Here is a 16,465-nt window from a genome sequence, read left to right as displayed (position 1 = left end):
GCCCGGCATCTTTGCTGCAGAAACTGAAGCATCTCGGCCGGCCGGCTTTATTTTTAGCTGGATTTCCAAGTGTGTTTTCTCTTCCTAAATGACTTGGAATGCGATGGGATGCGGCCAGCCCATCCACAGAGGCATTTGGCTCTCAGGGACCCGACTTCCTTGCCCTGTGCAGCCGGCCTCTGCATAGCAGGACTTCCATGAATCCTGGCTCAGGAGAAGCCTGCAGGGTTACAGTGCGGCCTGGTTTTATTTTTGTAGCCATCCGAGCCCTGGGATTGTCGGCCTGCCACTGTCCTCTTCCACAGCCATGCCAGAATCGGGGTGGAGGACGACCCGCCTCTCTTGCTTATTTAAAAGAGCCTGGCAGGTCAGACTTCGCCTCCAAGCCAGATTCTGAATTGGCCCAGTTCCCGCGGACCATGCTCAGAAGCAAAACCCCCTGCCCGGTCCTGATCCCAGCACAGGTGGCAGCAACTCCAGGGCTGATAAGTTTTCTTATTGATTGTGTTTTAATCATCATTCTTGATTTCATGTTAAATCATCTGAGAGGTCCTCGGAGACCTAAATTGACTAAAAGAAACAAGTTATTTGTAGCTGAGCACATAAGAAGAGCAGCTGGATCCGGACCTGTGGCCCAGCTACTTAACTACACATCCATGAAGAAGGACTTTCATTTACCTGCCCTGAATACTCCAGCATTCAACTCCATAACGTTCCTTATTTTATAAACGTCTGTGGGACCTGCTGCTGTAGTCGCTCTTCACACGACTGGACTTTGGGGTCCTGCTCATTTCCTGTGAAAACACAATGACCAGCGGACAGGACTGGGAGCGGCTGTTGTCTCCAAGGCCTCTCAGCATTCAGACTGACAGTATAAGGGGAGAAGCAGGTGGTTTGGCGGGAAAGTGGCCCCTGTCTTGAGATGCCCGTTGGAAGATCTCTGCTGGATCTCCCTTGCACTTGCTTCTCTGGGGCTTGAAACACAGCTTAGAACTCTCCCTACCCAGAGGAGGCAAACTGCAGCTGCCACCCAGGACAATGGATTTGGAGCACCATTAAAGATAAAAAAAGATAAAGGACGCCTGACAGTTAAGTCCAGTCACGAAGGACTCTGGGGTTGCGGCACTCATCTCAGTTTACTGGCTGGGGGAGCCAACGTTTGTCTGCAGACAGTTTTTCCGGGTCATGTGGCCAGCAGGACTAAGCCGCTTCTGGCAAACCAGAGCAGCGCACAGAAATGCCGTTTACCTTTCCACCAGAGCGGTACCTATTTATCTACTTGCACTGGCGTGCTTTCCAACTGCTAGGTTGGCAGGAGCAGGGACCGAGCAACGGGAGCTCACCCTGTTGCAGGGATTCAAATCGCCGACCTTCTGATCGGCAAGCCCTAGGCTCTGTGTTTAACCCACAGCGCCACCCACGTCCAGGGTGCAAGACCCAGAAAGTAGACCAGCCTCCTTCAGCTTGGCCCCCTCCAGGTCTGTGGCACTCCAAGTCCCTGTTTGGGGCTGACGGCGATTGTGGTCCAGACACCTGGGGGGCAACAGCTTGGCCAAGGCTAGGGGGAGGCCCATCTTGGGGCGCAAACTGCAAGGAAGCTGCGTCACACACAAATCCCGATGAAACGAAAGAGGGAATATGGCAGTGCAACTCTCATCCGCCTCAGAGAAATTCCCCGTGGATTGTGCCCCATGTTGGTAAACTTCAGCTCTCTGAAATCGGAATCCACAGGGCCAGCCCTGTCCCCGCAAAAAAGGCCGTCTGATTAGAACTGTATGTGTAGACGCAGTCTGCCCCCCAGGAGGAATTCTCCAGCTGGACCAGCTTTTCCTCTGGCGTTGGGGGAAGTACGATTCAGTAATGGAATTTCTTTTCCAGCTCCCTTCTGATGGCAAAGGAGTCAAGTTTATTTGGCCCGCTGTCAGGAGCTGAGGTCACCTGCTGGCACTGACTCTGCAGGACCTTTTTTGCAGGCAGAGTCGTCTCTCCAAAACGGAGCCCCCCATTCTGAAATGAGAGAGGCCCCTCTCACCTCTCCCTGCTACCGTGGGCCACTCATGCGGTGATGGTGATCTCCTGCTGGCGGTGGCAGCCTCCGGGTGCCCAGTTGGCCACCTCTTTGCCTGGCTTCTGCTGCCCGCTGGGAATCCCTGCTGACACGAAGCTTCTCTCTGCGCTAGGAGTCTGTGGAGCTCCATCCCAGCTGCTGTTCTTTGTGGGCAGACACATGGCACCCCTGCCCTTCCATTTCTGAAATGCCTCTCTTGGTTTGCAGAAGGTTTCCATTGCCTCCTTCATCTGGCAGAATTTCTAAATGTCTGCAGGGCTCCGCATGGTGGCCAGGTAGATATCCCAGTCCCTAAACTGGGCAAGACAGGGAGGGGCATGTCCATCATCCCTCCTTGCCCACAAACCCCTTTGGAGACTTTAAAAACGGTGGCTGGTAGATTTTGACAGGTCTCTCTTCTGCATGGTCACCTAAGCCTCCTTTTCTAAAAAATAAAAACACAATACAATCACATCTTATGCATACCTAATATGCATGATTTCAATCATAGGCAGGTGAAGGCAGGCCGGTTGAAACTGTTCAAGTTACCGTATTTTTTGCCCTATAGGACGCACTTTTTCCCCTCCAAAAATGAAGGGGCAATCTGTGTGGGTCCTACGGGGCGAATGCAGGCTTTCGCTGAAGCTTGGAGAGCGAGAGGGGTCGGTGCGCACCGACCCCTCTCGCTCTCCAGGCTTCAGGAAGCTATCAGCAAGCCTGGGGAGCCCACAGGAGTTCCGGCAGGGCTCCCTAGGCTGCGGATAGCAGCCTGCTGCCCGGAGCGCGGGGCACGCTGAGGCCGCGGCTGGGGGGGGATAATTTTTTTTCTTTATTTCCCCCCCCCAAAAAAAAAACGACTAGGTGTGTCCTATGGGCCGGTGCGTCCTATAGGGCAAAAAATACGGTAAATCTAAGCAAATTGGAGAGCTTAAAATCTCTTTTTGCACCAGGTCTGCTTGGGGTTACCCAGCACCTAAAGTGCTTTCAAGCTCTCTGCCTTGCTTGCTGGGCAAGGCCTGCTCAGCGCACAGTCTCTGGGAGTACAGGGGATTCTTCCTGTCTCCCTCTCACCCAGCAATGTGTGATTTTCCTGTATTTGCAGAACCCTTAGCAGTGAACCTCTGCATAGCATGCAATTGTGCTGCACTGGTTTCTGTAAGCTTGCCTGGGAGCCTTTTGAGCTAAGTGGCAGAGCAGCAGTGCCACAAAGCAGATCCTGCCAGCTTCCCCTGGGCAGTGGCAGCCGCCTCAGGGTGTCAGGGTGGAGCTTTGTGGGCGCTGAGCTATGCTGTTGTGTGTCCCACTATTTTGCTGCAAGAAACCCTTGGAAGAAAGTTTAATTTAGCCCCACTCTGCAGGCGCGGTTCCTCCTGCCACTGGCAGCCCAGGGATTCCCCACATGGGGGACCACAGCATGGCTCCTGAGACCACACATGTGACTGCAGGGCCAGCGTGGGTCTGGGGGCACAGCAGGAGTAGAGTTTCACTCCGAACGCCTCCGTGTCTTGCCTGTGGGTCCCAACTGGCTGCAAGGAGTGAACGTGAATTTTGCGAACAGGGTTTTCAAACAGGGTTTTCGGCCCAGGTCTCTGCCTCTCAGGTGTGGGGGCTGTTGATTTGGCTGGGATTCCAGGCTCCATCCTGCCCTCATTCCCAGAGTTCCCTCTGAGCGGCTGCATCCTTGTGGTCAGTTTCCTCGTCTGCTTGCCTGGAGAGCTGGCTGTGGCTTGCCTGCCTCATCCTACAATAGCCTTTCGGCTGCACCTTGGGCCTTTTCCTGCGTCTGTGCTCTGGTGCTGAATCCCACCCTTCCGTTCCTGACTCTCCAGGGAGCCTCTGCTGCTGCTTTGCTGTTGAAAATCCCCCCTGGGGATGAGAGTGGTATTTAAATCTGTCTAAGCCAAGCACAGACCCTCTTCGTTGCAAACCTTGAATCTCAGGAGGCGTGTGGGTGAAAAACCCGCAGTAGACCTTTGTTGGAAGAAAAGGAAAATGAGGTTTTTCTGCCTTGTGTTTCCGCATCTTGCAAGAGAAACCCCACGAGGAGGTTTTCTGTTGTTTTCCTTCCTCCTTTCCCCATCTGGGGCCGGACCCTTCGGGGAGTGCTTTGCCGTAACAACCACAGGCTGAGTTTTGTTTCGGGATCTGCAGGGCTGCTGCCCACACCTTTCCCTGGAGGAGATTAAGTCCCTGCCCCTCTTGGTGGCAAAGAGGAAGGTCTCTGCCATCAAGGAATGTTGTCCTCTAGTCCGTCAGCATCTTTCCCCCAATATCTGCATCAGGGTGTGTGTTGGAAAAGGGGTGCGAAAACAGGAGGTGGGAACTCCCTGCTGAGGCCACCTTCATGCCCGTGTCCATATCTGTGGTGGTCTTTCTCTGCTGTCAGTGAAATCTTGAATGTGTTTCTGTAGATTTACAGACCTGCTTGTAGGAAGTGGTGATGAGGGAAACAAAGCAGTCAGGCTTGGAGTTTCATCCTGCAGTCAAAATCTTGCTGCTGCTGCTGCTGCAACAACCTCCCCCTGCCCCACTTTCGTTTTTTCCTCCTTGGGGCACAAGACAGCAGTCCTCACGATTCAGCCGCAGCATCCCAGTACTGGGAAAACCCAATGTCCCAGAGGCCCCGGAGCAGAATATCTGCCAAAGTGGGCAAGGCAAAGAGCTTTGGCCCTTTCCTTCCTTGGTCGCCCAGAGCCACGTGGGGCAGCACACCAGGGAATTTGACCCTTGCAGCTGGCACCTCTGCCCCTCCAGGCAGGAGGGCTGTGCAACCCAGGGGGAATCCCAGGCTGAGGGTGCAGTGGTACCTCGGGATGCAAACGGGATCCGTTCCGGAGCCCCGTTTGCATCCTGAATGGAATGTAAGATGCGACGGCGCATCTCCACGTGTGCGGGTCGTGTTTTGCTGCTTCCGCGTATGCGTGTGATGTCATTTTGAGCGTCTGTGCATGCGCAAGCGTCAAAACCCAGAAGTAACATGCTCTGTTACTTCCAGGTTGCCGCAGAGCGCAACCCGAAAGCGCTCAACCTGTAGCACATTCAACTCAAGGTATGACTGTATACTAAATAGGGAACACAAAGACACAAAGCTGACAGCTGGAACGAGCAAGGGCCCCTGCAGTGTAGGCCAGAGAGCCATGCCTTCCCCAACAACTCCCGCCAGCCCCAGCCAAGAGACTCCGTTGCTCCTCTGAACTGCCAGGCAACGCAGGGCCAGAAGGGAGTCCAGGGCTCTCCTTTGGAATAAGCAGCCCTTCATCCGTCTGTCGCTGGGAGACCCTCATCAGTGCAGGCTGGCAAGCTGCAAACGAGGGGCTGCAGGAGATCCCAGCCTTTCAAGACAGCAGCCGCAGGAAAACACCACCATCAACTTCTGGTTTGACCTTGAGGCTCCTCTAGATACCAGAGTCCCCGCTGTGGATTCCCTGCCCTGAAGTGCTGCCTGTGCTGGCATGTGGCTTGTGATGGAGCAGGATCTGGTTGATCACTAAATCCTGAGCAAACTCCTCTCAGAGGCCAGTTTAGGGTGTCTGAAAGCAGACCCAAAGGTCTCCGTTTGGGTCTTAGGGGAGGCAGTGCCGTGGGGGGAGCTGCTGCAAAAACCCCCCAGGCCCAGAGAGACCCCCTGCCATCCTTTGAGCGAAGCTCTGTCGAAACCCACTTCCCCCGACTTACTTTTGTGGGCATTGCCAGGCACCATCCGCTCCGGTGACGACACAGTTTCCATAGTAGCGAATGTGGTTCAAAGGTAGGGGGCTGTTTCTTTAAGAAAAGAATGTAAAAGAGGATAAAGACCAGATGAAACAACAGCAGAAGCTGAAGGAGAGAGGATGTGTTGGGCCTGTAAAATGTTAATGGGGTAATTATGGCATTAGTCACAAGCATTGAGGCCTCGACAGCCATGAGCCCTTCCGGCCGTCTGTGTGACACGGTGTGCAGCTCAGCGCATAGAGAGGGGGACGCAGTCAAAGTGTTAGTGTCACATGTCAAATTAGGCACGGCACCAAGAGGGAAAGGGAGCGCTCCCCTCTGGCTTCTGGGGCTGCCTGGCTGAGGCCAGCGTGGGGCAGTGGATCAAGTTTGAGATGAGGACCTGGGAGACTGGGGTTTGAATCCCCACCCTCCCACTTGGTCGTGGCCCCTCTGGGCGAACTTCAAAGGGTTGTGGGCAGGGTGGAATGGGGTGGGGAAGAGCACAAACTGGAGCTCTTTGGAGGGAAAACGAGGTGTAAATGTAGAGGTGGTGGCACTGGGGGTTCTGGCAGACTTGGGTCAGGGTCCAAAGGGCGGCAGGAGCAGAGGAAAGCCCCGCAACTTTATAGAATCCTGGAATCCTAGCCTTGGAAGGGACCCTAAGAGGGCTGGGCTGCATGAGGCCCTTCGGTCTCTAGGGCTTCCCCTAGGAGGAATAAGGCAGTCAGGCTGCTGTGCCGCCTTTTGGATTATTAAGTCTCCACGGTCTGGTTCCATTGCTTCTGTACCTTCATGGCAATGGTGCCATCCTGCCCAGATCGTTTCTCTTTTGTGTCCCTTATTGGACCAGCGTGGAGACAACAGTGCCGGCCAGTTTATTGAAGTATCTGGGCCCCAGACATCCCCCTGGACATCATGCCTTCCCCAGTCTTGTTCCTTCTGGATGTTGTGGACAAGCCTTGGTCAGGGCTGATTGGTGTTGCAGTCCTTCAGGACATAAGAAGAGCCTGCTGGATCCGGCCAGCATCCTGTTCTCTGGGAAACCTGCACGCCAGAACTGGAGCACCAGAGCAGCCTTTTCCCCTCATGTGGGTTCCATCCTGGCTCTTATAGCCTCCTTCTCCATGAATTTGTCTCTTCCTTTTTCAGAGCCATCCAAATTGGGGGCCATCCCTGCCTCCTGTGGGAGAGAGTTCCATAGTTTAACGCTGTGCTGCAGGAAGGACTGTATTCCACCTGCCCTCAGTCTCCCAACATCCACCTTCCTTGGGTGTCCATGAATTCCAGCGTTACATGTGAGAGAGAGCACTTTCCTCTGTCGCTTCCTTCTTGCCAGGCATACTTTCCTGAGCTGCCCTTTTCTGCAGATCATCCGAAGGGCACCAGGCCTGTGACTTTTCCAGAGCCTCCCACCCTGTCCTTTTCCACTCCAGCCCAAGATTTCCTTATCTGGCATCTGTTCCATGTGGGCCACCAGCTCCGCACCCACATCTCCCCAGGGATGCCCTGTGGGCTCTTGTCTTCGCATCACTGAACACCCGCTGCAAATGCGCTGAATTTCAGGCCGGGCTTTGGGGACCAGGAGCCGTCTCCTGCATCACTTCATTCCTTAAAATATTCATCTTGGTATTTTGCTCTCCAAGAACTCAGCTTACACTATTTTTGCTACTTGCTTTTATTTATTATTTGGGCTGCTCCATAACTAAAGGTTACCTGGTGGCCTTAGAGCGGGAATAAAAAGGTTTACAGCAGGAGCCCCAACCATAAAACGCTTAAAAATCATGATCCAGCATAAAACTTGAGGAACAGGAAATACTACAAGCTTTAAACTAGGAACACGTTTTGCAGACAAGTTGGTTTGATGCCACCAGGGAATGTGGCCTTTGGGGGTGATTTGATTTAGAACCATAGAATTGTAGAGCTGGAAGGGAACTCCAAGGGTCCTCTAGCCCAACCCCCTGCAATGCAGGAATCTCAGCTAAAGCACCCCTTGCATGTCCTTTTGCCTAAGCTAAGAGTTTGCCGTTCCTGAGGTTGGCGCCCGCCTTCTGCTTTTGGAAGAGCTGTTCAGAAGGAGATAACAGACTCAACGGGTCTCCATCTTGTTTCAGGCTCAGGCCGCAGGGTCTCCTCCCACCTCCCCCGGCCACGGAACGGGGCGCTCCATGCCCATGCCAGTCCGGTCCACCTCCGCCGGCTCCACCCCAACTCACGTTCCCCAAGATTCCCTGGCGGGTGTCGGGGGAGACGTCCAGGAAGCGTTTGCACAAGGTGAGTGTTTGGAGACCCCCGCGGCACTTGATAGCTGGGTGGGTGCAATTTTGCGCCTTTGTATAGAGTGCGCGGGACACGGGTGGCACTGTGGGTTAAACCACAGATCCTAGGACTTGCCGATCAGATGTTTGGCGGTTCAAATTCCCGCAACAGGGTGAGCTCCCGTTGCTCAGTCCCTGCTCCTGCCAACCTAGCAATTCGAAAGCACGTCAAAGTGCAAGTAGATAAATAGGTACCACTCCGGTGGGAAGGTAAACGGCATTTCCGTGCGCTGCTCTGGTTCACCAGAAGCGGCTTAGTCATGCTGGCCACATGACCCAGAAGCTGGACGCCGGCTCCCTCGGCCAATAAAGCGAGATGAGTCGGCCCAGAGTCGGCCACGACTGGACCTAATGGTGAGGGGTCCCTTTACCTTTATATAGTGCGCAGACAAATTCGTTTCATGAGTTTGGGCCCAGTTCACCCATCAGTTAAGGTCACCTTGAATCCCGATCCTGCAGCAATAGCTACGCCTCCCATTTGTCCTTCGCAAATTTGGGTCTTGGGTTCTCGCCTGCCAAATGCACAGGCAGAAAAATAGGACCTAAACAACCCCACTTGGGAAGCCCCCTCAGTGCTAAGAGGAATTTTGGGTGAGTTGTCAATTAACCTTACATATATGCCTACCTACACATAAAAGGGGGGAATGTGTTAAACACGTTACCTTCTGTTAGTAATTGCATGATGCAACTCCTTTCAATTTTTTCCATTTGCATTTGGGAAATCAAATGTTTTAAAGCAACAACAACTTCCCGTGCCTTTCCTTCCTGGGAACCTAATGTATTTTTCAAAATAAATGTGTAAGATCTTGAGTCTGAGAAGCACTGCTGGTCCTTGCATCCTAAAGGGGCTTCTCTGATGCCTCCCCCTCAAGCCCTCCCACCCCCTCATTGAGCATCACAAAGGCAGCCAGTGTGGTGTCTGGTTAGAGTGCCGGGACTCCAGAACTGGGAGAGACCAGGGTTCGAATCCCCACTTGGCCACAAAGCTCACTGACGTGGCCTTGGGCTGGTCACTGCCTCTCAGCCTAAGCTGTTTTGTGGGGATTCTATGAGGAAGAAGAGAACCATAGTGGTCTTCAAACAAAAACATCCTGGAGGTCCCAGGCCACAGGGAGGTTAGGCTGGCCTCAACCAGAGCCAGGGCTTTTCAGCTGTGGCCCCGATCTGGTGGAACGCTCTGTCCCAAGAGACTAGGGCCCTGCGGGACTTGACATCTTTCCGCAGGTCCTGCAAGACGGAGCTATTCCACCAGGCCTTTGGCCAAGGCACAGCCTGACCCCTTCATTTAGTAATTCTTCACAGAACTCTAGCCCAATGGTTGCCATTAATTTGATTCTGAATTGATTTTGAAATGAAATGGTTTTAGAATGCTCTATTACTTTTATTGTTGTTAGCCGCTCTGAGCCCGGTTTCGGCTGGGGAGGGCGGGATATAAAAAGTTTATTATTATTATTATTATTATTATTATTATTATTATTATTATTATTATTATTAATATTATTATATCTGCCACCTTGAGCTCCGTGGAGGAAAAGATGGGATAGAAATAAATCAGGAGCCTGAATAGCTTCCAGGGGAGCCTCACTTTGTGGGTGCAGACTGTTCCCCTCAAGGATTTATTGGGAAGCTGGCCGTCACATCGAAAGGCCAACCGTCTCTCAGGGCAAGGGGCATTTCCGGTCCAGACTCTCAGACTCCACATCATGGGCAAGGCAGAGGGGCATCGGGGCCCCTGTGTGGCTCTTCGCATTCCTTACCGCCTCTGTTTCTTCCCCAGGGACCCGGCGAAACCTCCGTAACGATTTGCTGGTAGCAGCCGATTCGATCACGAACACAATGTCATCGTTGGTGAAGGAGCTTCATTCGGGTAAGTGGGAGAGTGGAGGGCAAGCAGACGCTTCCAGTTTGGAATGCCCTGTTTGGGAACTGGGGGCAGTTCTTCAGTTCTCTAGTTTCGAGTTCCACTGGAACGAGCCCCGTATTCTCCAGCTGCCAAACAGCTGATAGCCAAGAATCACCCGTGACCCTCAGGCAGCCACTCTCCGCCTCTGGTCCACCTGCCTCCATCCGGCTTTCCCTGCAGACGGACCGGCTGGTGGGTTTGGGACCTGAGGGGGTGAACGTGATGCCTCCGCGCTGCTTCTGGGGAACAAAACCGGGGAGAGACGATGTACTTGCAATGGAGGCAGTTAATTAGTGCTACACTCAATTTTTGCAGGGTTCAGGTTTTGCAGGGGAAATGGCTGTTAAGTGGGGGGCAAAGATAGGTATGGAAAAGCCACTACTTTTTGCTCAATTTTCCTTGCCTGTTCACAGCCCTGCTCCTCCCCAGCCAGCCGCTTCTTTGACCTTCCTTCCTTCCTTCCTTCCTTCCTTCCTTCCTTCCTTCCTTCCTTCCTTCCTTCCTTCCTTCCTTCCTTCCCCTCCAGTGAGCAGTGCCATCCAGCTGAGGACTGTGGAGCTAAACTAATTAAACCACAGAATTGCATGGCCATTTGGGTGGCTCTGACTTCCTGACAGTGTCCCTAAGGCCCGATGAAGCCTTTCCGTGGCCCTCACTAAAGATGGGAGAGGCGAGGGAAGAGGGGGCCGAGGTCAGGCTGAGCTGGAAGTTTCATTTTCCCACAAGGACTGGCAGGAAAAGGTCCATCCCAAACCAGCTCTTGATTGCGCATGATTGTGCAGGCCTCGTTGTGTGTGGCTGCCAAGACTTTCCTGGATTTAGGAGAAATCCTCTGCTGTCAGAATGGAGAAGCAAGTTGCCCAGATGTGCTGGGGAAAGTCTTCTGAGCAGGTTGGAAGGGCCTTGGGCTAGATAAGTTCAGGTGGGCTAAATCTCTTCTGGTCATACATCCAAGAGTATCTTATCTACCCAGTGAGCTTTAGGGGGGAGGTTGGATGTCTGCGGAGCCCCTCCCAGTTCTGATTCATAGAAGCACAGAGCTGTAGAGTTGGAAGGGACCCTGAGGGTCATCTAGTCCAACCCCCTACAATGCTAGAATCTCAGCGAAAGAATCACCCAACCTCTGCTTAGAAACCCCCAAGGTCCACCACCTTCCAAAGTTCTCTTCCATTCCTTGCATTCCCAGAGAGCAGCTTGAGCCCTCCTGGTCCTTCTGGAGGAAAGGCTGCAAGCCCACCCCCTGCCTTCCCTGTGGCCTCTCTGGGCCTGGAAGGAGCCTTCCTATGTGAGGAAATGCCCAGGCCTGTGGCAAAGGTGGCCTCTGGGCCAGTGATGAGTCCTCTGCTCCCCAGTCCTTTGCTGGAGTAGTCTCCTCTGGGGCGCTTGGTCCATTGGGCTGAGCCAGAGGCTGCCGACGTTGGCTCTGGCAAGATGGAGCCCTGTGTCTTCCCGTCCGGGTGGGGGCTTAGCAAGGCTGCCTCCTTCCCTCCCTTCCTCGCTCTGGGAAAAGGCAGCCTCTTGGGCAATAGCATTCGGCAACAAAGCAGGGCTTGTTCTGCCGGCGGCTGCTGCGCTGAGCTCTTGGGCTGTGCAGGGAGATGACAGATGAACAGACTGCAGGCTCCCACTTTGATAAGATGCAGGCCAGGGGACCCTGGAAAGTGTCTGGGAGGATCTCATTTGCGTAAATCCATGGAAACAGCTGGAGTCGGGAGCCCGGCCGCAGCAACCTCTGCCAGAAGAAGTCTGGTTGGAGCTGGGCGTCCGTGCCCAGGCAGGCAGGGCCTTGGGCTGCAGCTTCCCGCCCCCTGGGAAGAGGCGTTGTGTCCTGGTGGGAATCAGCGTGGGGTGGGCCAGGGCCCCTTGATTCCAGCAAGCAAGCAAGTGGGGTCCCGGCTGCATCCTCTGTGCCCCCCCTCCGGGAGCAAGGCTGCCTGCCATCTTGTCTCTGGGATGCTGGATGCAGATCCCCAATGGATAGCCTGCTGGTGGGGCAGCTTCAGGGCTCCCAAGCACAGCTGGGGGGTTCAGGGGGAAGTAGAACTTCCCCAGCACTTTCCCCCCCAGCCCCGTCCTCCTTGGGGTCCAGGCATGCAGATTCCACTCCCCCCACCCTGGTCCCAGAGTTGTCGCTCCTTTTCACCTACTGGGACAGTTTCGTCTTCTGCCTTCCTCTCTTTTTCCGCTCATGCCCCTCACCACCCTACCGCCCCCACCCCTCAGTCTGCTTCCTGGGTGTCTGAGGGAACACACACAACAACACACTTCCTCGCTGGCCCTTTAAGAAACAGACTGAGATACTGCATGTCTTTTATAGGGAGGACCTGGCCTATTTAATGTGGACATTTCCTCTCTTGCAATCGTGCTTCTTTGATGCTGACCACCCTGAGCAGCCCTGGGGAGGGCTGTGGATGCTTGGATCACCTGCCAGAGTTGCCCCCCCCCCATCCTCTCTCACCTTTCCTCCCGGAAGAATGTTTTGATGTCCTTGCTTGGCGCCTGAGCTCTAGTTCTTATCATCTTGGGCCCACACCCGTGACCCAACGACTTGGGAGCAAGGAGTCTGCCCCATAAGAAGGACTCCCCCCCCCCCGGCTGGCCCCTGGAAGGGGCAGCAGAGTCACTCTTGCCCACGGCCCTGGCAGCCCGACCTGCGGACCCCTCCCTGGAGACTCTCCCTTTGGCCCAAACCCTCACTGCTGGTTCTTTGTTTTGTTTCAAAAGGTGAGGAAGGAGGCGAGGAGGAGGAGGAAGACAAGATCCAGAACGGAAAGGACCGAGGTGAGATCAGGAGGGGAGGGAAATCCCCTGGCCTGTTTGTGGGGCAGGTCAAGGCGGTTGGGTGCTGCCACCTTTGCACGACGGGTGCTTCCCTCCGTGTGGAGCAGGAAAAAGTCTCCGTTGGTGCAGAACGCCCAAGCGCAGCTCTTCACAGGCCATGGGGCAAGATGGAGGGCCTTCTTATGTTTCCAATGGGTGGCAGCTGTGCCCTCTGAGCACCTAGCAGTTCGAAAACACATCAAAGTGCAAGTAGATCAATAGGTACTGCTGTGGCGGGAAGGTAAACGGCATTTCCGTGCGCTGCTCTGGTTCGCCAGAAGCGGCTTAGTCATGCTAGCCTGGAAGCTGTACGCTGGCTCCCTCGGCCAATAAATCAAGATGCGGTCGGTCACGACTGGACCTAATGGTCAGGGGTCCCTTTACCCTTTACCTTTAAGAGTTAAGTAGGCATCAGATGCAATCATATAGTCCTTAGTTTACCTTTCTGGTTGTCTTTGGAGGTCCATGTTGTCTTCCCATCAGATGTCAAGGAGATAAATTAACTAGACAACTTTTAGAAGACACCTGAAGACAGCCCCATACTGGGAAGCTTTTAACATGTGATTTTTTTTATGTTTCCATATGTGTTGGAAGCCTCCCAGAGTGGCTGGGGCAACCCAGCCAGATTTGTGGGGTATAAATAATAAAATGACTTTTGTTGTTGTTGTTGTTGTTATTCATAATTCTTTAAAAATGCTTTTGGACATAAACCACTGCAGGTGCTTTCTTCAAAGGCATGGTATAGACCTTTCAAGATAAATACATAAAACCTTGCCTGGGTGGGGTTTTGCGGCTGCTGCCATCATCGCAGTTTGTTCCTGGCTTTCTCAGCCGGCCCTTTGTCTTGTCCCGCAGGTTAAGCGGAAGACTCCGCCCTGGCCAGCCATTCAGGTGAGCAGACGCCCTTTTCTTTTCCAGGTAAGGTGTAGGCACAGTTGTGTTTACAGAGGGATGAAAGGCAGATTGCAGGACTGCCTGCCTGCCAGAGACGCTGGCCCCCCCAGACAGGACAGGCAGGGAGACCCTGCCTTTGAATCTCAGGGACTTCTGAACATCCCTTTTGCCCTCAGCACAGCCACGGTGCTCAGAGCCTGACAGGTATAGCCGAGGGGATTCCTCCAGTGCTGTGTTTTTTACCCTGTGGGGCCAAGCAGAGACCCTTTGTGGCTGCCCAGTGCACAGGGACATAGCTTCCCCCAACTGAGTGCAGGTGGTGTCCAAGCTATTGGTGATGAATTCGTCATTTGATGTGGGGGACCCCTCAGTATTGGGAGTCCCGCCCTCCCTGCTCCTGGCGCTTAGCAGAAGGAGAGCTTCCCAGCTTCAGATCTTGGAAGCGTAGATTTGGAAGGGATCCCAAGAGCCATGTTTGCTCTTAACTCCTGTGACCACCTAATCAATTCCAGCAGAGCTCCCTCCTGTTCAAAAGGGCTTCTCAGACCTTTCCTTCTCCACCTGGAGCTGAAGGGGCCCCCGATTGTGGCTCTGCTCTGGAAGGGATCTCAGGTATGCGCAGGTTTCGGAGAACACGAACATGCCCTCCCCACAGTGCAAATGTCCCCTGGTTTGAAACCATCTTTGACGGCTCTTGGGTCTCCGCCAAGGAACCTCAGGGACTGTTGGAAGTGACATGAACAGGCAAGCCTGAGAAAATCCTCTGTGCTCTCAAACCGACCCCAAGCCCCTCCAATTCCCAGGGCTCATTGCGGGGAGGGGGCTTTGGAGGGGCTCCCGCTCAGTCTCACTGGCTGCTCTGTGTCTTTGGCGCAGGTAAAGAGGCGCGAGCTCCTCTTCTCAAGACGTTTCCACATCCTTCCGACGAGGCATGCGCCAGCCGACACATCTGCCATTGTCAAGTCGCGAGGACTCGCAGGGAAGCCGCCTCTTTCCAACGGACCACATGGCAGCCTTCCTGGGGGGTGGGGAGGGCGGGGGCATCTCCTTTGGTTTGCATGTCCTGTTTCCATCCGTCTCCCCCCCGTGCTTAATTGGGCAGCACCTCATCTCAAGTTTGGAACAGAAGACGTTGTCGAGAGCCGCTTCCAGGCAGAGACCGGCCATGTCTCCCGCGAAGCATCCTCTTCCCTCCCCGGCAGAGCGGTCGCCTCACCACCCACGGGCCACACCCCCCCACGTGGTCTCCAGAAAAAGCAGACTTCTTATTCCATGTGGCCGAGTTTCCTTGTGGGTGGAATGCTCTGTTGCGGAATGCGGAAGCCCCTCTGGCCTTCCCCACATGCCATGGATGTCGGGTTCCCTGGGCCATGTGCGGGTGCAGTTCACACAGGACAGGCTGGGAGGCAAGTGGGATGGATGGCTCCCTGAGAGGTGGGCATTCTGGCCCACACAAAGCCCACTGGGATGAATGTGCCAGCAGAGCCCCCCCCTCTTTCAACAGTGGTTGCACTGGGAGCATCCTGGAGGAATGTGCCCCATGTTCAGGGGACGGGATGCGCTGACATTTGGCTCTTCCCCCCGGAGTCCCCAAAGGTCTTGTGCCAGCTCCAGTGCCAAGAGAGAGGAGTGGGGCGGAGGGAGACCCAGCCTCTGGAGGCCGCCCTGTGGGGAAGCCACAGGTGGTGGGGCAGCAGCAGCGCAGCTCGCTCAGTTGAAGGGACCCACAAGGGGCATCTAGTCCACCCCCTGAATTGCAGGACTCATAAAAAGCAGCTGGTCTTTGAACAAAGAAGACCCTGGCCCACTTGGGTACTTGGCACCAGAAGCCAATCTCTCTACTGCTGGCCTTGTTTGGGGTTTGGAAAGTGGCTCTTGGTGGATGGGCCAGAGGCGTAAATGGATGGGGGGGCACCGAAGGAAGGCAGAGCAATAATCCCTGGAGCCCAGTTGGCACAGATTGAGCTGCCCGGTTGCCCTGGCTCTCTGGGAGTGGGGAAGGGGGTCCCTGCATGTCTCTCCATGTTCCAGAGGGGGGGGGGACAGCCGTATTTGCTGGCGATACAGTCCAACCAAAATATTGTGAATGGGCTGTCAAGCAAGGAAAGGAGTGATGATAACCTGCTGGGTTCTTTGCTCAAAGCGAGAATCACAGAACTGTCGAGTTGGGAGGGCCCTCCAAAGGGCATCTAGTGCAACCCCCTGCAGTGCATCAAATACAGCTAAAGCACCCCTGACCCAAAGGGCTCCTGGCCGTCCTTTGCTTTGGTGACGAGCCACGTGTTGGTGACTCCGGCCGGTGAGGTGTCTGGGGAAGGAAGAGCTGCAAGGGAAACTTCTGGGCAAAGCGCAAATCCCACAAATCGTGAACGCAGCAGAAAGGAGGGGATTCGGAGCAGGGTTTTTCCTGGGGCATTCTGACATGTTGCCAAACACAGGAAAGGCCTTGCTTGGCTCAGACCAGACACCCCCCACCTCACTCAGCAGCCACCCAGAGGCAAAAGACAGCAAAGGAAACCCACCAGCCCCATCCCTTGGCCGGCCACCTCCCCTCATTTCAGCCAGATTGTGCCCCTGCAATAGCCTTTCACAGCAATCCTCCCCCAAGTGAGAGCCCCTCCAGTCGCTCTGGGCCCGGTCCCACCTTTGGACTGGCCCCAGGAGGAGCCCCCTCCTCTGCCCCCCATTACCCACTCCAAGACACCAGTCAGTGATGCCCGGGATGGTGACCAAGCCCCTGTCCCTCAACTCTCCTGGGACTTCCTCTTGCTGCCAGCCTGTGTTTGAAAGTGA

The 16,465-nt window shown here is 54.5% G+C and overlaps 1 protein-coding gene across 8 annotated transcripts in view; it reads left to right on the top strand.

Annotated features, from left to right (window-relative positions):
* DTNB (dystrobrevin beta) overlaps window positions 1–16,025 on the top strand; it is an 88,863-nt gene extending 72,838 nt beyond the window's left edge. For all 8 annotated transcript variants that reach the window (XM_081904044.1, XM_081904050.1, XM_081904049.1 and 5 more), the window contains 5 exons: window positions 7,852–8,011; window positions 9,833–9,922; window positions 12,683–12,739; window positions 13,634–13,669; window positions 14,549–16,025. In XM_081904044.1, coding sequence (XP_081760170.1) covers window positions 7,852–8,011; window positions 9,833–9,922; window positions 12,683–12,739; window positions 13,634–13,638 — 312 coding nt within the window. In that variant the 3' untranslated portion in view covers window positions 13,639–13,669; window positions 14,549–16,025. The remainder of the gene's footprint in view (window positions 1–7,851; window positions 8,012–9,832; window positions 9,923–12,682; window positions 12,740–13,633; window positions 13,670–14,548) is intronic.
* Window positions 16,026–16,465: the final 440 nt, after the last annotated feature.

Source organism: Podarcis melisellensis, assembly GCF_964234715.1.
Source record: "Podarcis melisellensis genome assembly, chromosome: 3".
Lineage (NCBI taxonomy): Eukaryota > Metazoa > Chordata > Lepidosauria > Squamata > Lacertidae > Podarcis > Podarcis melisellensis.
The sequence above is the reverse complement of the archived record's forward strand: the minus strand, read 5'-3'. Positions and strand labels throughout refer to the sequence as shown.